This window comes from Lepidochelys kempii, chromosome 5 (genome assembly GCF_965140265.1).
Source record: "Lepidochelys kempii isolate rLepKem1 chromosome 5, rLepKem1.hap2, whole genome shotgun sequence".
In the NCBI taxonomy this organism is placed as follows: Eukaryota; Metazoa; Chordata; order Testudines; family Cheloniidae; genus Lepidochelys; species Lepidochelys kempii.
In genome coordinates, this window is record NC_133260.1 from 85,716,935 (window position 1) to 85,743,378 (window position 26,444).

Consider the following 26,444-nt stretch of genomic DNA (forward strand, 5'->3'; position numbering starts at 1 on the left):
GCTTTCAAGTGAATGTGAAGTGCACTGAACTTGTTTTTGTTTCGCTTCTTTTCCCCCAGTTGTATTGGAAGGTCACTGAAGACAAAAAAACTAAATGTGCAGACAAGGGCAAATCCAAACAGGTGAATTTGTTTGTCCTTTAGCTTTCAGCAAAGCATTATGAATTTAGTTTTCTGGAAAGCATTTTCAACAGTGTTTTGAATGTAACTATTTAGGAGTGATAATTTATAAAAAAAAATTCCAGCAAATGGTTAATTGCAGTGGGTTTTGTAAACTGCAGCAGTTAATTTTGCACTTTAACTACTTACTCTGGTACAGTTTTTGCAATGTTTTCAGGCTGTCACTTCCTTATGTCCTGCTTCAATTTGTTACTTTTACTTTTATAGTAATTGTATCAATGATAATATGGATAAGTCTATACTCTGTGTGCGTGCGTGTGTTGTGAGTGGTGATAGAGAACACTTGCACTTGAATAGAAAAGGTGTGCAGGGAGCTGGAGAGTGCGATAGTGTATTGCGAGAGAGTCACTTGTGCTCACATGAAAGGAGTGGGGCTGCTACTGCTACCCTGTCTCCTACATTTGACCTCACAGGTTTTGAAGGTTTTGGCTGCCCTAAAATTATTCTGGAAATTTTATTTTATTTGCTTTAGAACTGTAATAAAACTCTCAGTACCTTGTGATCTCCCTGATTGCCTTTTGTGACTACTCTGAGAGTCCCGATCAACTGTTAGAGAAACACTGCCGTAATTCACATAGGTTACTTTGGTTCTTGAGTATTTTATGCTAGCTATATGTAATTTACCTAATGGTATTTCATATGGTTTCTGTTGTCTCATCCTTTATTCTTTTCGCTGAATTTCTGTTGCTCTCTCTGGGACTTTCTGTGTGTATTCATTGTTATGTTGTGCATGCTTATTTATTCTAGCTCCCAGTATGTTTTGAACAATGGTGGTGTCTTTCTGTATTCCACCAGGAACTTGCCAAATGAGGCTCACAATACAGATAGGGATTATTGATCAAGTCAATAAACACAGATGGGTGTTCAGAGTTAACAAGCATTCTCATTGGTTTTCAGCATTTTGAATCTGTACTCTTCCCTTGACATTCGAAGCTATGTCCAAACTGCCAGTTTCATTCCAAAGCTAAAGGAATTAATTGCTGTAATTGGATGTTTATTTTTTGAGTAAAGTGAGGGCTGCCAGCACCAGCATCCCAAAAGGCTGCAGGAAGCTATAAAAACCACTAAGTTTACAGCATGCCATCCGAGGTAGTGGGAAACCCCTGTGGACATGGCAAATTCACACACTAGGAGCTGTTAACTGTCATAATGATTGCTGCCCACATCAGAGTGGTAGTATATACAAAAATCCAGGAAATGATAATCTGAAGCTAAGTGACATTTATGTGTGGCAGATTGAAGACTTTACTTCTGGATTATGACAGGCCATTTTATCTGAACTAGACTTGAGACAAAATTTTGAGATCCAAGTGAATCCGAATTTTAGCTATTGTATACGAACATATTAATTCTGAAGCAAAATTGGTCACTTAGGAGATAATGGGCATATTAGAAACAATTGTACACCAAAAATATAACACTGGATGCTGCTCTTAGGGAGTCAGCTAGAGTGGATTCTGGTCTCAATAATGATCATATCACCTAGCCCTGTATGTTTTTAAACATATGAAATGCTGCTTGTGATAGAACATGAGGAGTAGAAATGGAAGAATTGACAACATAGCTTGTTGTCAGCTGTGTTCCTATTATAATGTTGAAGTTGTGGCTGATCAGAATGGATTTATTTTTTCCTTCCATACTACAGACGGAGTGCCTTAACTATGTGCGTGTCTTACAACCGCTGAATGATAATGTTCTCTATGTGTGTGGCACAAATGCATTTCAGCCAATCTGTGATCATCTGGTAAGTGTGACTATGCATTCTCTCTTAATAATAACTTTAAAACCAGCTAAACCGGCTCATTTAAATAATAAGGTGAACTCGAGAAAAGTGTACCTGATGAGTTAATCTTTGTTTCCTAAGGCAATTGGAATTCCAGTGCCAGTCATAGTTTTCCAGCGGGTGTGATACTGTCTCATGATAACCACAGAGTCTGGAGGTTAATTTCACTCTTCCTGTACAAAGCCTTTAACAAAATATTGATTTAGCTTGGTTATTAACAGAAACATATTTACTTTAAGGCTTTGCTTTCATTACGTTCTATTGATGCAAATTTGCAGTAGCCAAAATACATAGTTTTAAATGGTATTGACACTCTGTGTGGATGATACCCATTTCTGTCTCTCCTTGACCTCTCTCAGATTCCCGTCTCTGCCTATCTTGTCTCTATCAGCTCATGGGTATTCCAGAGCTTCATATCACTGAATACTTCAGAGTGAAGTCCTTCTTCTAGGTTAAAACAAAATATCCTTCCTGTTCCATGTCTCTAACTCCACTATTGCTCCCCTTAACTTGTGTTCCCAAGGCTAGAAATCTAGGAATTATCTTAGACTGTGGCTTGTCTTTGAGTCTGTATATCAGCACTTCCAGAACATTGCCAGAATTCGTACATCCCTTGACTCTGCCTCATTTGAAGTCCTTATTCATTCAGTCCCCCCATTTTTTTTGCTCCTTTCCCATTTTAGTGGTCTTGCTAAACCCCTATTCTCTTAATATCTGGAAGTCCATAAAGTTGCAGACAGATTACTCCCACACTTCCAAAAATAGGGTCATGTCACACCCATCATCTGACAACTTCACAGTCTTCCTGTCCATCTCTGGTTTTCAAAACTCTGCATAGTCATTTCTCAAACTAATTCTCCCACCTTGTAACCACCTCCTCTGACTTCTCTCTCCACTTCTCTGTTCTTCACCTCGTAACTGTCTTCTCTCCCTGCACCTTTTCAGTTGGGCGTCCTCATCTGTCTGGAACTCTTTTCTCCCCTCCCACTACCCTTTCCTCCGCCTCCCTTTGTGCTCCCAAGCTGTTGGGTTATTTCCTCTCTTTATTACTTAAAGGTTTTTGTTTGTTTTTTAATTCAATATATGGTCTCTTAAAGTGTCTTTTGATGTTTAGTATTAATAATACAGAAAACTTTATTTTTATATTTTTATACAGCTATTTTTGACTGCATACATGTATTGTTTGAATTAGAAAGTAAAGAATGTAACTCTTTTGGTTTAACTTAAATTAATTCTGTATAGAATTTAACGTCATTTGAACTCCGAGGTAAAAATGAAGATGGTAAAGGTAGATGTCCATTTGACCCTGCCCAAAGCTACACATCAGTTATGGTTGGTAAGTTCAAACTTTAATGACATCATCAATACAAAATCATTGATTCTTTCTCCTCCATCATGCCCTAATCTTTTCACTAGGACATAATACCAGGGTTTGTGATGTTGGTTTTTTTTAGACACACATCAAAATATTTGTATTCTATAATTGAAGTGATTTTTTTTAACATAAAACTTGCAGCAATTCATAGTTTTTAGACTTTTTTTCATTTTGGGTTTTTGGGAATAATGTTTAGGATTTTCAGTTCAAGCAGATGATAGCTATTGATATAGTCATTCATTCACCAGATTGTATTTCCAAAGCACCCATCACTTTAGTATCTGATGAAACTGTCAGTGAAAGAAAATTGCACTGCAGAAGAATCTGTGTATAAATATAAGTAATTTAAAAACGTGTGTCAGTAAATTAAAAAGTGAAAAAGTAAGTGGGCTGAATACTTTCTTCTTCTCCAAACAGAATAGATTAATGGGAAATCAGTGATCATGAACATATCATTAGAGGGTTAAACCACACTAAGTCTTCATATGGGAAAACCAGTGAAGTTTGTGGTTGTATGTTTATATAGCAAGACCATGGAAGAAAAGTTTAAATTAATATGAAACGGGAAACAGAAGGAACACACTTACTGGATTATGATCCTTAAATTCTTCTTATTAATTCAGTTTGATTCACTTTTGCAGGAATATCCTATACTTTTTCTGAATAATTTCTAAAGAATTATTCAATTACAAAAATTCAGTGGTATATTTTAGGTTCATTTATATTTTTATGTATACAATATAAATCAGCTGTAAGCAGATGCGTTCACAATTACTGCAGGAGCAATCCTGGTAACTTTCTGCCATCAAAGTTGTATTAGAACAGTAACAAATTAGATATAAAAACATCAGCTTTAAAGAAGATCAGAGGGGAAACATAAGCACTAAAAATGTCAAATTTAATATATAGGAAATTCTTGCCATCTTCCCTCAAGAGAGGTTTAAATTACCATATATTCTCTTGAAAACTTGTCTTGAAATATTTCTATACCTTTTTGTTACTTAATAAGTAGTATGGCTTGAAGTATTTATTGTGTTTTATTTTCTATGTTAAAGATGGAGAGCTTTATTCAGGAACTTCCTATAACTTCTTGGGAAGTGAGCCTATTATTTCTAGAAACTCTCATCAGAGCCCGTTGAGAACAGAATATGCAATACCTTGGCTTAATGGTAAGTAAATGTGAAGGCAACTAAGCCAATTTCCTTTACTGAAGGTTTTTCCTACCACATTTCCCTATTTACTACCACTAAAACCTCTTCCTAATACATAAAAAAAGGCCAAAATGGATATTTTTTTCCCTTATAAAAGTTCAGATCTCTGAGCATAGTTACCTTGAAGTCCATGGATATATTCAAAGAAAAAAGGCAATTTTGTGATGGCTCTGAGGTGCTGTTTCTTGCTATGTTTTGTTTTTAGAAGAAAAAGGTGTTTTGTTTACTTTTTTAATTGTTTGAGTGTGTGAGAGAGAAAATACTTAGTTTGAGACTTCGAGTCTCAGTGGCATTGACTCTGAAAATCATCAGGACGTTCAGGTTTTGACATGATCCAGAAGCAGTACAGTCTATCCTGTCTCCATTCACCTTTCACCTTGCTTTGGCATGACTAGCCAGACTATTAGATGATAAGGAAAAAAGTGTCCTTACCCTCCTGTCAGCATGTTTTCAAGTTCAGTTTAAGGACCTGTACTCCAAGCCAGCTGAATTTGCGAGTGTGTTGGGTGGATTTTCAATTGGGCTGTGCAGATAGGGTTCAACTCATGAAAGGATTTTCAGAAAATGGAAACTGACCAACCCCTGCACCTTTGCTTTGAGGTTCATATTTAGTTAACTCAAACCTCAAAGGAGCATGAACCGTAGTGCATCACTTTCCCCTTCTTACCTTGCATTTCTTCCAGCAGGTCCTAGGGCTTGTTGGTACAGGAGGTGGAGGCTGGCCAGGGAGGGTGACTAGACAGATGATCAGATAGGCAAGCAGCTTCAGATCATGCTGTTGAGTGTGGGCATGTGAAATCTTGGGATCGCAAACCTGTAACTCCATTCCAATCAGTTTGAGTCGGAATGCAAATATTTCATACAGCTGTGCTCTCCAGCAGCCCTATCCAAATAGGAACAATACTGATGGGCTCATGGAGGAGCCGTTTCCAGGCCTTCTAAATGGAGTGCAGTTGCCCACAACGTGGGGTTTGGGAGAAAGGATGGTCCTAGAGAACTCTAGAGGAAAATGACGAAATAATGAAAAAGTAGCTATTAATGTAGAATGCTTCTCTTTATTTGTATCCGTAGAACCCAGTTTTGTTTTTGCTGATGTGATAAGAGCAGATCAAAACAGCACTGAAGAAGAAGATGACAAAGTGTACTTCTTTTTCACTGAGATGTCTGTGGAATATGAATTTGTTGGAAAGTTGATGATTCCAAGAATAAGTAGAGTGTGCAAGGTGGGACACAATCTAATAATTTGCTTTAACCAATATCGAGACAACATCCGCAAGATATGAAAGATATTTCATATTGTGTTTTACACACACATTAAAAGTAGTCAGATCTATTCTTAGCAAATCAAATATTCATATCAGTCTTCTGTACCTAAATATAGTTACTCAGACAGTCTAGTTGGTGCCTGTGAAAACAAATATTTTTTTAAGCTCTCTACAACTGAAGTGAGTAAGATTTCAGCATGTGTCCCAGCTGAAAAAGTAATGATGATGGTTACCCTTTCCTTCCCTTTTATACAACACAGAAACAATTCTTTGATTTTTTTGCATTAAAGGCTACACTGACTTCAGTAGAAGCAGAACTGAGCCCATAGGGTGATTGTTGTGGACTTTTATGAGTTATTTTTAAATGGTTACAGACCAGCCAAATAAGGCTTTTTTTTATGTAGAGATGGTTAGTTTCTTCACTGTGGTGTGACAGGTAGTACTTTCATGGAGAGGTGTCCTAGCCTGGAAAGAAACAATCACCAGCAACCTGATTCTGTCACATTTAATGTGTTTAAACCTGGATATGGCAGGCTGAGTTGATTCTCTACTCATTAGAGCTGGTGTGAAAATTTTCTGATGGAACAGAAGATGCTGATTATACAAATACAAAATGTTTTGCTGGAATGTATTGATTTAATCAAAATTGCAATGAGAAATTATCTAAACATTTTATTTCTATAAGGTCAGAACATTTTATTGTTTTAACTTTTGTTACGTTGATTTAATTTAATTTAATTTAATTTTAAAACACCAATAACAAATGTTTCCCTGGAGGCTTCTATCTTCCAGCAGCTTGAGGCAAATTTAGATTGGTCTTGTTAGTATGGTCCTTTGCCTGCTGACAGTTTGTCAATGCTTTAAAGTGAGAGAACCATAAAATTTGGAATAGCTTTTTAACTGTTATCTATTTGGAACCACTTGCAGATTACCCATCTATATGCATACACTATCTTAAAAAGAGGAAAAAAATACTTGATTGCTTTTTTGGAATTAGCATATTTTATACAATATTCTGCATAGCAGCCTTAAAGAAAGGGCAGGAAATTCTGTCAAGGATTTGGGTCTGAGATGCCTGCTTTTAAAGATTAGTAGCACAGCTGAAGTTTGAGATCCCGAATATTGTAAAATTTCTTATAGTCACTGCACAACTAATTTCATTATATTTCTGGGTATACAGTCTCAGTAGTTGAATGATCTCTCTTATTTTAAAGGCCTTGAACCTGCAAATCTTTACTCATGGTACTTACCCTAATTTAAGGATTGGGCCCTAATACTCATTGTCTCCTAGGAACTATTCACATGAAGTAAAATTAAATACGTGCATATGTGTTTGCCAGACTAGATCTTAAGTTACTAACATTTTGAGATGATCACAGAATAGACATCGTATTATTTCTTTTGTAAGTGCAGTTATAATGCAGCTTTATTTACTTTAAATTGTTGTCCCATGTACAGTTGTTGTTTTTTTAAAGCTCTGTGCTCAGCTCAATTTACTGCCTATTATTGTAATACAGTTCTTTGAAGCTGTCGTAAGTTTCATCTTCCCTCCAGAAAATCTGTACTCATTAGCAGGTTTGTAAGGTGCCACAAGTACTCCTTTTCTTTTTGTACTCATTAGCATATATCTAAGTAACTCCATTGACTTCAGAGCTGCACAACTTAATTGGGAGTAGAATTTGGCCCTATAACACTTATCTGTGTGTGCTGAGAGAAACCATTCTACATTGTTTCTATTGTATCCAAAAAAACCTCTTCAGCATTGTTTAATTTGTTTGTTGTTGTATCTTTTAGTTGCTTTTTTGCTTTTATTCATGACTATTCAGTTTAAATTTTAGATAGTACATAAGTGTTGTATGTGTTGAACCTTTATTTAAGAAAGAAAATATACCTTACATTTTCCTTCTCTTTCCCTCAACCCCTCTGAAAGAGGGACCAAGGAGGATTAAGGACTTTGCAGAAAAAATGGACCTCCTTTCTCAAGGCCAGATTGATCTGTACCACACCTGACAAGAATTTAATTTTCAACATTATCAATGATGTTTTTATTCTAAAGTCTCCAAGTTTGAAGGAACCAGTGATTTATGGAGTTTTTACCCCACAACTGTGAGTATCATTTAATCTTTTTCCAGAAATTGAATTTAATCTCAATTGGTTACCACCACACAGTAAGATGGTAACATTTTCCACTGTTTAATTTTAGGAATAATGTGGGGCTGTCAGCCGTGTGTGCATACAACTTGTCTACTGTGGAAGAAGTTTTCTCCAAAGGAAAGTATATGCAGAGTGCCACAGTAGAACAGTCTCATACAAAGTGGGTCCGATACAATGGAGAGATTCCTAAACCTCGACCTGGAGCTGTAAGTTTGGATAAACTTGGATGACAGCAGTTCCTTTTCTCTTGCACATACGAAAGAACCTATAAAAAATTCAGGGAAAATATTAGAGAAGGATATTAGTTAATATATGTGCCCTGATATGGATACTATTTCCTTAGAAAACTTTTTTTTCTTTTAATCACTGCCATATTGCCAACTGATTGATCTTGAAGTTTTGTATCTAGCAATGAAGTAGTTTCTATTTATAGGTTTCAGAGTAACAGCCGTGTTAGTCTGTATTCGCAAAAAGAAAAGGAGGACTTGTGGCACCTTAGAGACTAACCAATTTATTAGAGCATAAGCTTTCGTGAGCTACAGCTCACTTCTTCAGATGCATATCGTGGAAACTGCAGCAGGCTTAGTTTCCACGATATGCATCTGAAGAAGTGAGCTGTAGCTCACGAAAGCTTATGCTCTAATAAATTGGTTAGTCTCTAAGGTGCCACAAGTCCTCCTTTTCTTTCTATTTATAGTTCACAGAGTTGGTTTATATCACAATTTTCATATTCATTTTTTCAGTTTTTGGTAACAAATTGTCTTATAATTAAATAGATGGCACAGCACATTATGGTAGTGTAAAAGTGTATTCTAGATCAATAGGAACAAAAGTAGTGCATAATCCTGCAATCCTTTCTTTCAAGTCATCTCACTGACTTCAGTGGGACTGCTCACTAGGAAGCACTACTCACAGTAATTAGTGTTTATAGGATTGGGTCCTTACAGTTCTTTTTCTGCTTTTACATGTTTTCTGCTTTCATATTAGTTAATTTTAGGGGCATGGTAAATTGATTGTAGCTTAGAAGTGTGGGACCCGGGGGAGGTGTTTAAATATATATTTTGGTTGGGTCCAATGCCTAATATATTTGTTCACTTATCCTGCTACAAATTGAGACCTGGTATTTGTGCAAACCAGGAAGCTGTAAAATATGAGTACGCACCTGAAAAAACTGTTGAGGGGTATGTTTGGTTTGAGTTTTATTATTTAAAGGTGCACTTCCACAGTTTTAGCCATCAGGCTTCTTTCAAAGATATATTAAACATTCTTTTTGAAAGGTGTACACTAAATACATGACCCATTTTACAGATGGCCCAATCATATTATGTCAATAGGATCTTTTAAAAAACAGCGATCCCTTTGAAACAGCAAGTATGTATGTAAGTATTTATTTGTGCCTGGGAATACACGGTGAGGATTTGGGCCCCATTGTACTCAGCACTGCACAGAGAAATAACAAAGAACAGAGCCTATGTTCCTACAGTGTTTTATAACTTTAAAAATAAGATTGGTAAAAAGCAGGTGTTGCTGCTATCAACAGTGTACAATATGGTAAAAACAAATGATACAATTTTTCTTTTGACAGTGTATAAACAAGGAGGCAAGAGCAGTGAACTACCTGAGTTCTCTAAATTTACCGGACAAAACACTACAGTTTGTTAAAGATCACCCTCTAATGGATGACTCAGTGGCCCCGATAGGGGACAGACCCAGATTAATTAAACGAGATGTGAGGTATACACAGATCGTGGTAGACAGAGTCCCAGCACTCAATGGCAGCGTGTATGATGTTATGTTTATTAGTACAGGTGAGTTTGCATTACACTATTTTAAGTCTCTGTTAGTACAGTAGGGTGAAATATATTGTCAACAAACAGAATGAACAATACTTTCATACCAACTGGTGTCCATGCTTTTTAAAAAGTAAGGGCCATGATGGCCAGTCTTGGTCCATTTAAAAAAATATCCCCACAAAATTAACTGTAGATGTGTTAGGGTCCTCCAAACTGTCCGTCTTCTTTTCTGAAGTTTCATTCCTTGCTGAAGAGTTCCCTGTATCAGCAGCAGGAGGGGAAAGGCCAATAACAGTATCCTTTGACAGTGTTGTTTGCCTAAAGGTAATAGCCAGCTGTTGTTTCAGTTAGCAGCAGCAGCCTACAATGCACCTGTATGCCCCTGCCCCTACAAGCAGTGTGAGAAGGATTGAATTGAAAGAGGCTCACGGAAGCAAACAGGCCCTAAGTCTTCCTGGTGGCAGATGGAAAGGAGGAGAGCAGGTAGCTCTGTAGGAAGGGGATCAACCTCTGGAGGAAGACAAATAGGTCAGGGGTAGGGGAAGGTCACATGTATTCCTCGTCCTCCTCTACCCAGGCATCTCCAATAACTGCTGTATGAAACGTCAGTTTTGTCTTTGGGAGCCAAGTGCTGTACCATCTGCTTCTGTAAGAGACACATGTAGGGAAGGGCGTCTGCCTGTAAAAAGGCGAGGATTGGCCAGGGACCAATAAATATTTTAATCTAACATCAAAATAACTAAAGAAAAGACCAGGATTAGCCATTCCTTCACCTTGACCATCTCTTAATTGGAGAAAAAAAAAAAGTGTGAGTTTAAAGAGTGAGAGACTCTCACTTTCAACAAACAAACAAAAACCCCAGACATGCTTTTGGCAGTCCAGTATATGTCACAAAAATGGGCATTCCTTGTTTTAAAAAAGATCATTGGCAAATCGGTGAAACTGAAATGGTAGTTGCATAATTTACAAAAATCTGAATGTTTCCCAGAAAGCTACAAAGTGAGTTCACTTTTTTGTGTAGTTTTGTGTTTGACTTGTCTGAGAGACTCTTCTTCCTCCTCTCTACTGTTAATTTCCCTGAAGAACTCTTCTGTAATACTGAAAAAGGGTGACTTTAAAGTGCCACACCACATAGATACAGCTATACTAGTAGGTCTCTACAACTTAGAATCTGTTGTGCCTGATAACGACACCTGGGATATTTTCATGCTATATTTAATTTAAACCAACAAAAAGCTCTTCTGACCTTTGATGCAAAGGTTTCACAATTACAAAATATTTTTATTTCTTACGGTTGTATTTAAGTACATATTAGTTTCTTTAATCAAGGTGTCCCTGCGTTTGAAATTCAGGAGAATACAAAATTATGTTTTTCTTGGCGTTATATGGAAATTGACATGATAAAAGTGTGTCTCCTTTAATGCTTAACTTCCCCTGTTTGATCTGTGTATATGTCCATTTCAGAGGGGTCCTTCCCTTCTTCCTATCCGCCTGACCTAACCAAACATTCATGAATAGTCTTCAAATAACTTGCCTTCTCTAGTACAAAATAAAATAAGCAATTCCTTTTAGTGAAGCAGATCCAATTAGGAAATGAATATACCACACAAGGAGATTGGCCTAGTTCACATGTGCAATACAGATTAGTGATTTAAGGTTAAAAATCAGTAGGGAATGGAAATTTTAAAATACACAAACAGATACTGCAAAGATTTAAAAACTGGGGCAGGTGGATCATATTTGACAAGACAGTAGACTTTCTGGTACAAAACAGGATTTTAAAATGAGAAAAGCCTTTGTGCTGTTAGCACAACACATCATCACTTAGTTGCCAAATTGGCCTGAACACATTTTGGCATGGACTCAGGTCAGTCAGTGTTATCAAGTCTCTCCCTTTATTTCCCATCCAGATTTTCTGCACTTCCTTCTACAGTTATGCTAAATGGACATTTTTCCTCTCTCACATTTACAATAACATGGTCCTGAACAAACTTAGTTACCAAGTCCAGCAGTTGTGTTTGGCTCAGTTGCTCAAATTGTACTTTGTACTAGATACTAACAAATTTTGCAGTATTTTGTTTCAAACTGAAAATACACTGAAGTTCCAAGAATTAAATGAGAAAACATAATTAATGGAACATTTTAATGGCTGCACAAGAGTAAAAAAAAATCACATTTATAGCCATAATATCTCTATTTAAATTTAATATAGTCTCAATTAAATGCTTCCAACAGAATTGTACCATAGATTTTATAGACTGGATATGATGGTTAACTGCTAAAGAGAAAATTTTCTTAGGCATGGTTCTTTTAATCTAGTCTAATGGTTGAATCATAGGAATATGCTAGAAGAAACATAATCTAATATTAAAGCATGTGACTTGGATATGAAAAGGTCTGAGTTCTGGGTCTAGCTCCTAGTATTCTAGACATGGACTGGGTTACTAAGTGTGACCTTGAGCAAGCCACTTAGCCCTTAATCCTATGTCTGGTTGAAAATTTTCCATTTTAAACTTTTATTTTTTTTATGGAAGATTGAGTTTTTGACTAAACAGAAATTTTTGTGAGAAGTGTCTGCTTGTCTAAAAACTTCTGATTTTTTTCCATAAAAACCCCCACAATTTTTCAGGTTTTGGTTTTTGACAAGAAGTCAAGAATTTCGACAGGCAGGAAAAAAGGACATTTTCCAGTGTTTTATTTCATCCTTCTTCTGTTAAAATGAACAGAAGTTTTACCAGTTACTTAAGTTGGAGTGTACTCTGGCCATTAACCTCTTCGTGCATCATTTTCCCTCTTGGTAAAATAGAGGCTGAAATACTGATGTTACTTGGCTGTCTTGGGACCTAATTTGTTAATGTTTACAGTGCATGTCAACATTGTGTGATGGAACACAAAGTATTATCGTTCATGAAGTCTTCTAGTGAAGATCATTGATGCGAGCTATAGCAAACATACACATTTTACACACAGTTCTTCTTTGAGGTCCTTACTAGGTGTATTGCTTGGATATTTCAGATAAAGGAGCCCTGCATAAAGCTATTAGCTATGAAAATGGAATGCATATTATTGAAGAAATACAGCTTTTCCAAAATTTTGAGCCAGTTCAGACACTGTTGCTTTCATCAAAAAAGGTAAGCGTGAAAAACAGGACTGTGTTGAGGACATTTTGTGGAAGATCCAAAAAAAAAAAGGGGTAACCCCAGTAGTGTGAAGAAAGAGAAAAGGACTTGTTGGAAAATGTGACTATCCCTGAAATAATACTCAGAATATAGGATAACATCTTGTGTTGTGATACTGTCTGACATCACCAGATAAGGAGAGTCAGGCTGGGTCATTTGGTACGTGGATGGGAAGCTTCCAAGGGTGAATGCATAGGTGGGGAAGAAAGAGATACTGGTGTTTCAGTAGGTGGCATTCTTCTCCCCAAGTCTATACTAGAACCAGTTCCCCAGCATGATATTAGGAACTACTCTGCTGCTGCTGGAGGTACCAGTTTTCTGATTAAATATAAAGTAGAAGTCATTACCCCTTATGGAAAAGTTCTGTAGAATTTAAGGGAATGATGTCCTTTCTGTGGAATTTTTAAACCAACAAATGGAGTTCTATAGCAAGGATGTCATCTGCAAATGTTATTGATATGATTCATTTCAATATAAATTCTACCAGATTTTTCTGTAGTGTACTTTTCATAAGAATAGGTGTGTCTAATTCCAGTGTCCTGGTCACATTCCAGCATGGATCATTGCATTCTGCCTACTGAAATTCCCCTGCTGTTCCAAATGGAAAAGAGATTCTTCACTGCATGTCCTAAACTCTAGTCTAGTTTGCGCTGTACTGTCAAGAAATTGCTGGGTGGTTTTCTGACAAGATCTGGATGATCATTCTGTATGTAGTTTGTACACTAGTTAGGGACATGACCCTGCAAACCCTTATTTATGCATGTAATCTTTACCCGCAGTAGTAGTGCCATAAATGTCAATGGAATTACTTGCATTTGTAAACATTTTGGGCTCATTGGAAATGAAAGACTTTTTATAAATGTAAGATCGTTATCCTAACCTTTACAAGTTTGTGGTGATCAATAAATGCCGTGAAGCTTGCGACTGGGGAGGCTACCACTGTATCTGAAAGGCAATCTATGCCTTGTTGTGCTGAGTCTTGATATGTTCTCAATGGTAGCAGATGACAGAACGAGGAGTAATGGTCTCAAGTTGCAGTGGGGGAGGTTTAGATTGGATATTAGGAAAAACTTTTTCACTAAGAGGGTGGTGAAACACTGGAATGCGTTACCTAGGGAGGTGGTAGAATCTCCTTCCTTAGAGGTTTTTAAGGTCAGGCTTGACAAAGCCCTGGCTGGGATGATTTAACTGGGAATTGGTCCTGCTTTGAGCAGGGGTTTGGACTAGATGACCTTCTGGGGTCCCTTCCAACCCTGATATTCTATGATTCTATGATATTTAAATACATTTTGCATGTCAGCAGTATTGCCTCTTTTTCATAGAGCCCTACACAGTGTATTTTTCCAGCACCTGTCACTGGAAAGCTTTCTTATTTTTCATGAAGATGAAGAGAAACTTTGTAAATGCAGAGAGCCCACTTTTTGTTTTAGTGGATGGGTTTGCAGTGTGATAACGCATTCCCAGTCCATAGATTCCTAGGTAATTTCCAGTGTCGTCCATGTATTTGTGCTGCACCACAGAAAAATCTTATGCAAGTAGAATTTCAAAAGCAATAAAAGGTTTCTACTCTCAAAAGAAATGTAATGAAAATTCTTCTTTTCTTCACTCAAATTATTTGAGAGATAAGAGCTAGTTTAATGATATGGGGCATATAATTAAGAAACTATCATTTAAAAAAAAGTTTTAATCACTTATTTAAATTCCTTCCTTTTCCCTTTTGCCTTTGTGACTTTTTGTTGGGATGTTAACTATTTTAACAGCATTATTTAAATAATTATCTGAAAGCAGCCACTCACTGTACAGTGGCAGTCAAAAAAGCTAAAAATGTTAGAAACTGTTAGGAAAGGGATAGATAATAAAACAGAATATATGACAATGCTACTATATAAATCCATGGTACGCTCACACCTTGAAAACTGTGTGCAGTTCTGGTTACTCCATCTCAAAAAATAATTGGAAAAGGTGCAGAGAAGGGCACCAAAAATGATTAGGGGTATGAAACAGCTTCCATATGAGGAGAGATTAAAAAGACTGGGACTGTTCAATTTAGAAAAGAAATGACTAAGGGTGGGGAATTGATAGAGGTCTATAAAATCATGAATGGTATGGAGGAAGTGTTGTTTACCCTTTCACATAGTACAAGAACTAGGGGTTACCCGATGAAATTAATAGGCGGCAGGTTTAAAACAAAAGGAAGTACTTCTTCACACAATGCATAGTCAACCTGTGGAATTTGTTGCTGTGGGATGCTGTGAAGGCCAAAAGATAACTAGGTTGAAAAAATAAATTAGATAAGTTCATGGAGGATAGGTCTATCAGTGGCTAATAGCCAAGATGATCAGTAATGCAGCCTCATGCTCCAGGTGTCCCTGAACCTCCAACTGCCAGAAGCTGGGACTGGCCAGCAGGAGATGGATGACTCTAAATTGCTCCGTTCTGTTCATTTCCCTTGAAGCATCTGGCACTGGCCGCTGTCAGATGGTCCATTAGTCTGATGCAGTGTGGCCGTTCTTATGTTCTAATTCAATATATGCTACGATATTGTATTAAACTATTTTATTAAAATAAAACTTGTAAATTAATATAAAATAATATTTTAATATTATATTTTAATATTCAAAAGTGGGTTGTTCTGTGTTTAATTTTACCAGACACAATGGAAAATGCGCACGTACACACACACTAATTGCCAGTCTGTCAGTATTAACCAACAGATACTGTATTTATTTCAATCACTAAGTAAAGGGAAATAAAATAATAACTCAAACATCAATGTGCAATAACTGTTAGCAACCCTTGATATTTTTTTTAATGGTAACCATTGCGCACACAGGGAGAATATATATATTAAATGTTTCCTTTGTAGTCATGTCTCCTGTTCCATTTTCCCCCACAACTTTCTCACCAATTTCTTTTTGGTTCTTTGAGTATGTGTTAGTGTGGATCCCACGGTAGATGTGCATGCCCATGGGCTTCATGCCCATGAGATTGGAGTCTCTTGAACAGCAGTGTCTGTTAGGGTCATGTAGGGGCGCTGTGTCTACTCAGACTCCTATGCAGGAGCATAAGGTGCAGGGTGACTGCAACCTTCTCCCAGGTCCCTGATATCGCCTGGAGCAGTGAGATGAAACCTGATAACTGTCTAACCCTCTCTAGCTAAATTTTCCAAACTTCTTCAGAACTCTCCTTGCCCAAACTCTTCAGAATTGCTGTGAATGACCTAGACTCATCTGGACTGAATTTGTATGGTCATACCCCCATAAACACCCCTCTCCTGTACAGGGTACTGCAGTATGGTGGATTATAAACCTGCGAGCCTGCCCTTCCCACAATAGACTAATTCCATTAAAAGACAAGCATAGCAGATGCTTCTCCTATGTAGGAGAGTCCCATGTGCTAAGCAGATACTTAGTATGCCTCTCGTTCTCTGTGAAGGCATGTAAATCATGGGACACATGGTTGAAGTTTTGTCTACTAGAACAATCAATGACTGTGTCTTCAGAGCTGAAAAGAAAGGCAGCTTCTACCAGCACCTCATCTAGTAGACATGTGGTGCTTAAGACCAGCTCAGAAAAAGATAACATCAAGGAAAGACTGGCACCCGCTTTGGCATCAGCATCACCAGCACCAAAGCAGAGTGCATTGACACCAACACCACCGGTATTGAAGCCCAGCTCCAAGGGGGCCTCTCCAAATGCAAAGCCAGAGAATCCATGTGGAGCTTATTGTCTTTGCACAAAGATGGACCTCTTAAAGCCTCGGGAGAGAGACCCACAAAATCCCCCACAGCACTGAAGGCTGTTGATAAGGAGTAGCCTGTGACGGAGAAAAAAACTTCTCCGACACCAATCCCAGTACCAGTGACACAACCTTCCATACCGACCCCTACAATTGAAATAAAGCGAACTGACATGACCCTGCAAGAAAGCAGGACCATCTTTGGTACCACTGCAGACCGTGTAATGAGAGTGCCTATACCTTAGCATTGTCTCTAGAAGAGATTTACTCATTCTCCCTGTCACCGGGGCATGTCTTCTGGTCCCCTTTAAGCAGAGAATCCTCTCTTCTGAGATCCAAGGGCAGTATCTCCAAAAGGCCAGTCAGCTGTTCCTACAGGGCTCAACCACTGCCCCCATCAGGAATGGCTGTGGACTGGCCAATATCAAACAAGCTAGCAGTAGCCTTACAGCATGCTGCCATAGTCCTAGTGGGCTTACTCGTGTCCCCCCTCGTGCTTCTAGGAGCCAATCTCCACTGCACTCTAAGAAGAGGATGCTCTCCCCAACGGTATCCCTGGCCAGACCTGGAGAGAGAGGACTACCAAGAACTGGACTCAGGACGTTGTTGCTGCTCTGGCCCCACTCAACGACCAAAAAATCTCTCTTCATCACCCAACAAGGCAGTGTCTCTGCACTGGTGCCAGTGCTGGATGGTTTAAAGTTGTTTCAAGAATTTATGAGAATTTTAGAGTTCCTAGAGAGGAGACATCTGTCATAAGAGAAATTTCATATATTCAACATATTGACAATTTCCGGGCTATCCAGGATTGCCCTATCTCCCAGAGAATGGACAGGTTGCAGTCTCTCCAGTCAATGGCAAATAATCAAATCCAACAATAAATAAATCCAATAAAATCAAATCCAACAGTGATGTTGGATATGTCTGGGGCTACAAGGTCACATGTTGGCAAGTATGTAAGTGATGCCAATTGCCAGACTTCACCTGCAACCCTTAGAGCTAAGGCTGAGATCAGTGTACTCCCTGTCCAAGTACTGTATGATCAAGAGAATCACAGTCTCACCCTATGTCCTGCGAAAGCTCACTTGGTGGCTGGGCCCAGGAAATATACAAAGGGGGGTGCCCCTCTTTGCCCTCTTCTTGATTATGACATTCATCATGGACACCTTGGGGATAGATTGGGGAACTCATCAGAACCATCTGCAGATGCAAGGGATATGGTCTCAGATCTATTTGAATGTACATATGAACGTCCTGGAGCCTAGGGCCATTGTAAGGAGGTCTAGCAATAAGGGCTTGGAGTTTGCTAACCTTTCAAGCTGAGAGGATAATCACCAGAAAAAGGCAATCTTGAGGGTAAGGTGATCTGTCAAACAGAGGCTTCACTGATTTCAGGAGGATTATGTTGTGATCCCACATAGGAGACAGGTGGGTAAGTATCAGGAGGCCTCTGAGGAACCTTGATGCCATCAGATGTGAAACCAAATATTACTGAATCAGAATGTGACATGCCAGTATGGCAGGAAGGTGGACTTTGTGAGAACTAAATGCCAATCTAGAATGCTTCAAATGCTGCACGTACTTGAGGATCTTTGATGTGGTCTAAATTATGTTGGACTGCTCATACGGAGAACCATTCCATTTGGAGGAGTAAGTCTTCCTAGCAGATGGCTTCCTGGGCAGCATGAGAATTTCTCAAACCTGTCAAGAATGGTCCCTGTGGGTAGTACTCAGCCAGCCAACGTCCAAGCCATCAGGCTGGTAGGAAGCTATCAACAATCAATATAGCCTGTCTGGAGTAGCCTTAGATATTACTCTCAAGCTCAGGAGAATTGGTGGAAAGGCATACAGGAGGCCTGGAGACCACTGGAGCAGGCAGGTGTCTGATAAGGTGGTCAGCCTCATGCCCCCTCTAGAGCAGAAATTAAAACATTTGGTGGTGTCCTCTGTAATGAACAGATCTATTATAGAAGTCCCCCAATGGTGAAATATCAGTTCTGTGATGGAATTCTGCAGTGACCACTCATGCTCATGTCAGTATACGTCTGCTTAAGAAGTCTGCCAGACTGTTACTGACTCCTGAAAGGTGCAGAGCCAGTGGGGTTTACTTCATGGTGATGACACCAAGTCTGCAGTCTGATGGCCTGCTGGCAGAGAGGGGATGAACAAGTGCCTGTGAGCTTATTTACTACTTATTTGTAAGTGCATTACAGATGTGTTGTCCATCAGGATCTGCACTGTGGCGCTCTGCAGAACAGGAAGGAATGCCTCTTCATAGGGACCGTTCTGAGAACACAACCTAACTTCATCCTTAAGTGGTTTCATAATTTCACTTAAAGTAGTCAACTTGCCAGTCTTTCCTGAAACCTCATTTAGCCCCAGGAGAGAAGAAGCTACATATGTTGGACATTTCAGGAGCCTTGTTATATTACCTTAACAGAGCTTAACCAACCTTTTAGGCTGGTCTCCCTGCCTCCTTATGGGCATATCCAGCCCATCAAAAGGCCAAGCCATCTCATTTGAAACGATCTCTAAGTGGATCACAGTGCATTTCTACCTGCTGTCAGATATTTGCTGAGTCTCTCCCTCCAAATATCAAGGCATGCTCCACCAGTGCACAGGTAGCATCTTTGACCTGCTTTAGGAATGTGTTTGTATCCGAGAACTGCAGGGCAGCAACGTGGAAGAACCTACTGACCTTTGTTAAACATTATGTTTGTGACACAGCAACCAGGTCTGATGCCAAGTTCAGGAGAGTGGTACTTCAGTTATTTGTCTAATGCAACTGAAACTCCTCACTCCCACAGTCCAGGAAGGATACTGCTTGCCAGTCACCTGCAGTGGGATTTGCACTGTGACACACTCAGAAGAGAGAAGTTACCTTACCCTGTAGTAACTGTGAGTCTCTGAGATGTTGGTGTCAGTGTGGATCCCACAACCCACCATCCATTCCTGTTTTTTGGAGTCCTCAGCAGCATGGGCTTTGCATGCGCAGCTCTGAGTGAACTTTTTCATCTAAAACTTTTTTCAGAAAGGCAGATTCAGCAATACTGCTAATTCATGTCAGTTTTACCAGATTGTTTTGGTTTTAAAAAAACAACACTTCATATAAATTCTGAAAAAATGTGAACATTTTGTTTTGACCTTTTTGAAACAAAACTTCTTGATTTTTTTTTTTTTGGTTCAAAATGATGTTTAGTTTTACAATTTTCTTTTATTTTAAAATGTTTTTTGATTTTTTTAACGGTCGAAATTTAAATAAAAGATTTCAGTTTTGTCAAAAGAAAATGTGGTGGTTGACTTGAAACACATTTTTTTATTTTGGAATTGCCAGTGAACCGAAAAATCTGTTGTTTTCCCAGCTCTAAATCGATGGATGACTCTTAGATTTAAAGTTGAATATTTACTCCTATTACAAGCACTCATAACGCTCACAATTTCCCCTCATTTTTCCAGTCATTGAACACTGTCAAGATCATAGAATCATAGAAATGTAGGGCTGCCAGTAGGGTGACCAGACAGCAAATGTGAAAAAATCGGGAGAGGGGGTGGGGGGTAATAGGAACCTATATAAGAAAAAGACCCAAAACTCGGGACAGTCCCTATAAAATTGGGTCATCTGGTCACCCTAGCTGCTAGGGACCTTGAGGGATCATCTAATCCACACCCCCACGCTGAGACAGCTTCCTTGCCTTTTTAAAATACTATTCAAAACAAAGTACTCCTTCCCTCATCTCCCACCAGTCCTCTACTAGTATATATCTGTATTTTATAATATGCCCCCTCAAGTCCTAATTTTCTTCTTCTGTCCCCCCCCCCCTTTTTTTTTTTCCCCTTAGCTAACTGGGCTGGGTCACTGGATCAGTATTTTCCAGGCTTGCTGGTCCAATGCTTGCCCCATATCCACTCTGTCCTCCTGTAGATGGTCTATCCATCATTTTCTTGGCTGTCCTCTTGTTCTCTGCCTGCAAGTCCTAAGAATGTGGTTAATTAATGAATGTAATATGTTTGTTACATGATTTCCAGAGGATGATTGTGGACGATCTCTCTCTGTTACATCCGCAGGGCAAAAGGTATCTCTATGCAGGTTCCAATTCTGGTGTGGTTCAGTCTCCTGTTGCATTCTGTGACAAGTACAGCACTTGTGTTGACTGTGTTCTAGCTAGAGATCCCTACTGTGCTTGGAAATCACATGAAGCCTCCTGTACTAATATTCTTAAAGAAGATGAAATTGAAAGGTAATAGCACCTGTTGACTGTCCTGCGATTAGCAATAAGAAACTCTACATTTGTAGTGTGAATATTCCCTGACAAAATTATGTAATATTGATACACTTGTTACCTTATTTATCATTTATAATTTTTTTAATTTTAAAAAGTCCAGTTGACATTAATGAACAAGAAGCACGCTGTAACAATTTATTTATATTCATGGTCCATGCACGCGGTGTATCTTCAAACTCTGATTTTCCTATTAGTTGACTATTGTCTGCATAATTTAAGCATCATCATTATCCTGATCCTTTTAATTATGGGGTGGTGGTGAGGAATATATGATTATAACTTCTAATGCTTGATTAATTTGTATAGGGATTGGATTCAGAACATAGGTGGTGATGCCTCTTCCTGCCCTGGTAAGTTTTGTTTTTTTATAAAAGTGATTTAAAAAATAAATATGTGGTGCATTTAAATTGTCATGTTTATTCATTTGTTTTATATTTTTATTTATCAAGGTGCATTTCCATTTCATGTGTTTAAACTTCAGTTGTATATATTGTATTTGAGAATCTGTACAATAGGTGTATTATCTTAGAATGTCTGTATTGATAGACATACATTGCATAGAGTTACAGTCAGTGCAATAATACAGTGAATGTGTACCATTGCAGCTGCTGCTTATGAATGAGAATGATGTTTGCCGTAAGGAATTACATTGAAGTCCTTAATTACATTCTTGATACTTATTAGCTGACTTGGGAATTTTAATGGCAGTGTTAAGAAATAACTGATTATTATGGTTAGAGCAAAGGAAATGATCTTCAGATAAACTGATTTATGGTTGGGAGAAAGGTTCTGAATACCACTGAGCAGATATCTAGAGTAGCTGAAACGATGCTCCAGGGTATTGAAAGCTCAAATAATCACAGCTTTTCTTTTTTGTAATGTGTGTGTTGCTGCTGTCACCACATCAAGGAATCCTTGGGGAGAATTAGGATTCCAGGAGACTTGCATTGCAGTAGCTGAGGCTTTCAAAGGGTTTACTTTACCATGTTTATTATTAAATCAAGCACTGTATGGATCACTTTCAGAATGCTGTTTGCTGATTGTTTAGCTTTATCATGCTGTATAGGTTTTGTGTATATGTTGTTTTTTTTAATTGTGTTTTGTTTTGGTGTGGGGGGGTTAGTGTGTTACAACTGATAAGTGATATTTCTGAGTAATATCAATATCATATTTTAGATGCTTACAATATTTACATACTCAAAAATGTACTACTTACACATAAGAATTACCATATGGGATTAGACCTGTGGTCCATCTAGGCCAATATCCTGGCAGTCTCTAAAAGTGGCTAGCATCAGGTCCTTCAGAGGAAGGTGCAAGACACTCCTTAATAGGAAGATGTGGGATAATCTACCCCGTAAAGGCCTAATCCTAATTCTTAAATTAAGAAGTTAGTGTAAATCCTAAAGTCTGAGGTTTTATATCCCTCAGTATCTTCACTATCTCAGGCATAGCTGTTGTTTGGTGGTTTGTTCAGACTTTGAATGTCTTCATGGCCTAGGGGCTTGTCTACCCATCACCACAGTCTGGACTAAGAGGGTTTGATCTGGAGAGCACTCTGAAGTGTTGCGCTCTAACTGTCCTGTGTAAACCCTGCTGGTGTGAACTAAAAAGTACCTAGTTGGTGGTGATGTAATCCTGTTTCAAACTGAGGAATAGAGGTAGACTTCATGGAGTAAACTTTATATTTCCATTAAAACTATCAGAATCATGAAACTATAGGGATTAATGCAATCAAAAATCATTGCTGATACTTTGCAAATTTATTTTGATGTTCCAGATAAAGTAAGAGAGAATTCTCTGCAGCATACATTCAAGCATGGGAGCACAGCAGAACTCAAATGTTCTCAAAAATCCAACCTGGCCCAGGTAGTTTGGAAATTCAAAGATGATGTATTGAAAGTTGAGAGCCCCAAGTATCGTCTTCTGGAGAAAGCATTGCTCATCTTCAATTTATCAGAAGAAGATAGTGGTATTTATCAGTGTTTGTCAGAAGAAAAAGTGAAGAATAAGAAATTTTCTCAAGTGGTGGCTAAACATGTCTTGAAACTGAAAAAAATCCAGCCTAGTACTGTGGGTCCAATCCAACCAGCAACACAGACAGAAGGTAATACCGATGTACCAAAAATGTCAACTGTACCAACAGAAGGGTCTACTGCTCAAACTTCAACCACCCAGATTATATCAATAACAACAGGAAGGATAATTACAAAGCCAATCAGCCCCATCCTAACAAGCGCAGCCTCCAACCCTGAAATCTTCAATTCTGTTCCTGATGGAGTCCCCGAAAAGACAATGTTCTTAAAGTCAAATGATAATTTCCTTTTAATGTTTCTCTTTCTGTTCTTTTTTGTTCTCTTCCTAAGCCTGTTGTCCTACAACTGTTACAAAGGCTATTTACCAGGCCAGTGTTTAAAATTCCGCTCTGCTATGTTACTTGGTAAGAAAAAACCCAAATCAGATTTTTCTGATTGTGAGCAAAGTGTAAAAGAAACTCTAGTGGAGCAAGGTATTATCCAGAATGAAACTGGAGAGCATCCAAAGCCAGCTCATGACACTGGATATGAGACTGAACCAGATTGTGGAAATGGCCAGGTTCAACATGATGATGTCTCCTCGCAGGCTCACAAAGAAGTCAAGGACAAACCTTTTGATGTTAAGTGTGAACTAAAATATGCTGACTCAGATGCAGAGGGTGACTGAAGGAGAAATTCCTCCACATTAAGCATAAAAATAACTGTGGTTCTTACGGTTAATTAGTTGAGCACGGATACTTTGGATGTGACAACTTAGCCATAGAGGGTTATGTGCGCTCAAAAGATTCAGCACGCCAGTTTCAAACCTCACTAGAGTAGAAAACAATGTACTGGTGTATCCGATAATCGTATTTCATGGTTTTTAAAAAATGGCCAGTTGCAGATCACCATGTTTGTTCCAGGATTTTTCAGAGTACTTTTAACAGTTGCAAATGCAATTACTGTTTTATTTAATCCCTTTCCTTCCATACAATAAAAATGACTCTCTAATGCAATCAACTAAATAAAATACTTCCAGTCTGCACATATTTTAGCTGCCATTTTAAAAAAAAAATAATTTCATTTTAATTCCAAATTGGAAATGAAGTTTAGTTTATCAGATTGGTAAATTATAGCATTTTGTCCAGATTGGGACATTTCTTTGCTTCTAGTGATTCTTATTCTTAGTATAATGTTTTGAATCTGTTGGCAAGTTGGGTAGCTTTAATGGGTTTCAGAATTAATTTTTAAAAATTGCTGTTTGTGTACCTTTTAGATTTAAATGTGCATTGGGAAAGAGCTGGTTTGATTTGCTTAAGATTCTCAGGGATAATCTTTGCTTTAAGTGCTATCTTTTTGCTTTCTAGAAATTTAGGTACAACAGTCATTTGAATAGATAATGTTATTTTTTTGGGATTTCAGGAACATAGGTAAGATTTAAAAAAAACCCAACAAGATGGACACCATTGCATTCTGTTGCTATATAAAACTAGATTTTTATTTTTAAGTGAAATGGCACAGGAAGCAGCTGTCATTTAGCCATGCCTTTCTGAGAGGTTTTTGCTCTGTGGAACCAATTCAGAATTTATTAGAAGAATTTGATGTAATAATTGAATGGGGGAAACTTGCTGCAGTTGATAGCTAGACAAGACAACACTGCAGTTTTTTTTATACTCAAAAGTAACTGAACTTCTCTTTAAAAACGAAGTCTTTGCAATTTTACACTATTTCTGGATAACTTCCACCAATCTCGTATGCAACTGGAGACTGAAACTGGAGTTGCTCAAAAGAATTGGTTAGCTGAATTGTCACATGAATCATGCCTGCAAGTGGAAAAAGTACAAGCATTCTAAACCTGGTTCACAGCGGCTCTATTTGTCTGTAAAAGTTTTTTGTGTGGTACAGTTCTGAAGAATTGTTTCTTCCATCGTGTCTTTCTGTAAATGTTAGAAATAGAATTGTCAGAGTAAATAGCAGTATGCCCAGGCTTCTTTTTGTTGTTTTTGTTGACCTCTCATTCAAACATAGATCATCTTAGTGTAAACAGTTTATATTTTATAAGATTCAGTTTGGTTTTATTTTTCTATTTTTAATCATGTACATATGAAAAGCAACAGAATAAATATTAAAATAAGTTGTATTATATCCTTGACTTTCATCCAGTGTACATAGTGAAACCACTTTAAATATTGTAAAGCCTTAAGTTGTGCTTTTCTTTAATGAGACTTCTGTAATGAATTTCACAGAGGTTTTCTCTTCAGCTTCAAATTCCTAGGGGGTAGATAGTGAATAGAGCTCATTTCCAGGAATCTAGTGATTTTTATTTGTCATCCTTCTAAAACTCATGTGTCCTTTTTGCATTATTTCTTCAGTGTGTTATGTATTTCTTAAAACTTTTTTCCTTAGTGCCCTCTTTTTTCTTTTCTGTCCTCTTCTGTCACACAGCCTCATCTTCTATACCTTTCCCTCCTACTGGTACCTCCTTTTTGTCCTGTGTGGGAAGTGATTCACCTCCTTCACCCACCAATACCATGCCTGATGTTTGGGCTAGCACAGAGCTTGTAATGGTCATGTTGTTACCGCCTTTCCTAAGTGACCAGGCACAGCATGTTAGTGTCCAGGGGACCTTTCACCTCTTCTGTCAAGCCACTGGTAAGTAAGAAGACCCTCTGTAAACCAACACTTTCTCCATTGCATATTTTGTATCCATCCCCATGTCCTGATTAATAAATGGCATGTGGAAGTCTAAGGATCTGTCCTGAAATCAGTGGCTGCAGAGGGTGTTTAGTATCTTTCAGGGTTAGGCCTGAATTCTGTACTGTAAATGCTTCAGCCTTAGCCCAGCAAAATACTTAAGCATGCCGTTATCATTAAGCATGTAATAGTCCCTTGCCTTTAATTAAATTATTCATGTGCTTAAGTAGTTTGCTGAATAGTGGCTTTCCATATGTAAATTCACTCACATGAATAAACATTTTCAGTCTCATGGTTTATATGATCTTTTTTTCATTATATAATTTTACTGGCTTGCATTTATTTGAGTTGAACATTACCTAGACCTGACCAATTACTTTTCATATTTTTTTGGTCTGGTAAAATTCTTATTATTTTGCTATCTTTCATGTCACAGTATATGTCAGCTGAAAGCTGTAACTCTGAGGCCAAAGCTATTATTTTTTCAGAAATTCATAGTTTGTCTTTAACAGGTATGTGGTACAGAATTTGTCCTGTTTGGAGTTAAAAGAATTTTACTTTGGGGGTTTTGGAGCACGAAACGAAACATGTAGAAAATATGTTCTTAAACGCTTTTATCTTCTGATTTGAAGAATAGACTTGGAAGTGTTTGGTAGACTGTTAGCCCTAGAAGTAAGGCATTTTTTTCATTTTGCTGTGCCTCTGCATATGTTTCTTAATGGACAACTTTCAGATTGAACTTGATCAAAATATTTTGTTTTATAAAATAAACCTT

The 26,444-nt window shown here is 38.0% G+C and overlaps 1 protein-coding gene across 3 annotated transcripts in view; it reads left to right on the forward strand.

Annotated features, from left to right (window-relative positions):
* SEMA4D (semaphorin 4D) overlaps positions 1-25,514 on the forward strand; it is a 141,383-nt gene extending 115,869 nt beyond the window's left edge. For all 3 annotated transcript variants that reach the window (XM_073344910.1, XM_073344909.1, XM_073344911.1), the window contains exons 4-15: positions 60-122; positions 1,825-1,923; positions 3,205-3,298; positions 4,393-4,506; positions 5,620-5,771; positions 7,744-7,919; positions 8,017-8,173; positions 9,553-9,775; positions 12,776-12,891; positions 20,743-20,915; positions 21,267-21,310; positions 22,741-25,514. In XM_073344910.1, the coding sequence (XP_073201011.1) occupies positions 60-122; positions 1,825-1,923; positions 3,205-3,298; positions 4,393-4,506; positions 5,620-5,771; positions 7,744-7,919; positions 8,017-8,173; positions 9,553-9,775; positions 12,776-12,891; positions 20,743-20,915; positions 21,267-21,310; positions 22,741-23,663 (2,334 nt within the window). In that variant the 3' untranslated portion in view covers positions 23,664-25,514. The remainder of the gene's footprint in view (positions 1-59; positions 123-1,824; positions 1,924-3,204; positions 3,299-4,392; positions 4,507-5,619; positions 5,772-7,743; positions 7,920-8,016; positions 8,174-9,552; positions 9,776-12,775; positions 12,892-20,742; positions 20,916-21,266; positions 21,311-22,740) is intronic.
* The last annotated feature ends 930 nt before the right edge of the window (positions 25,515-26,444 follow it).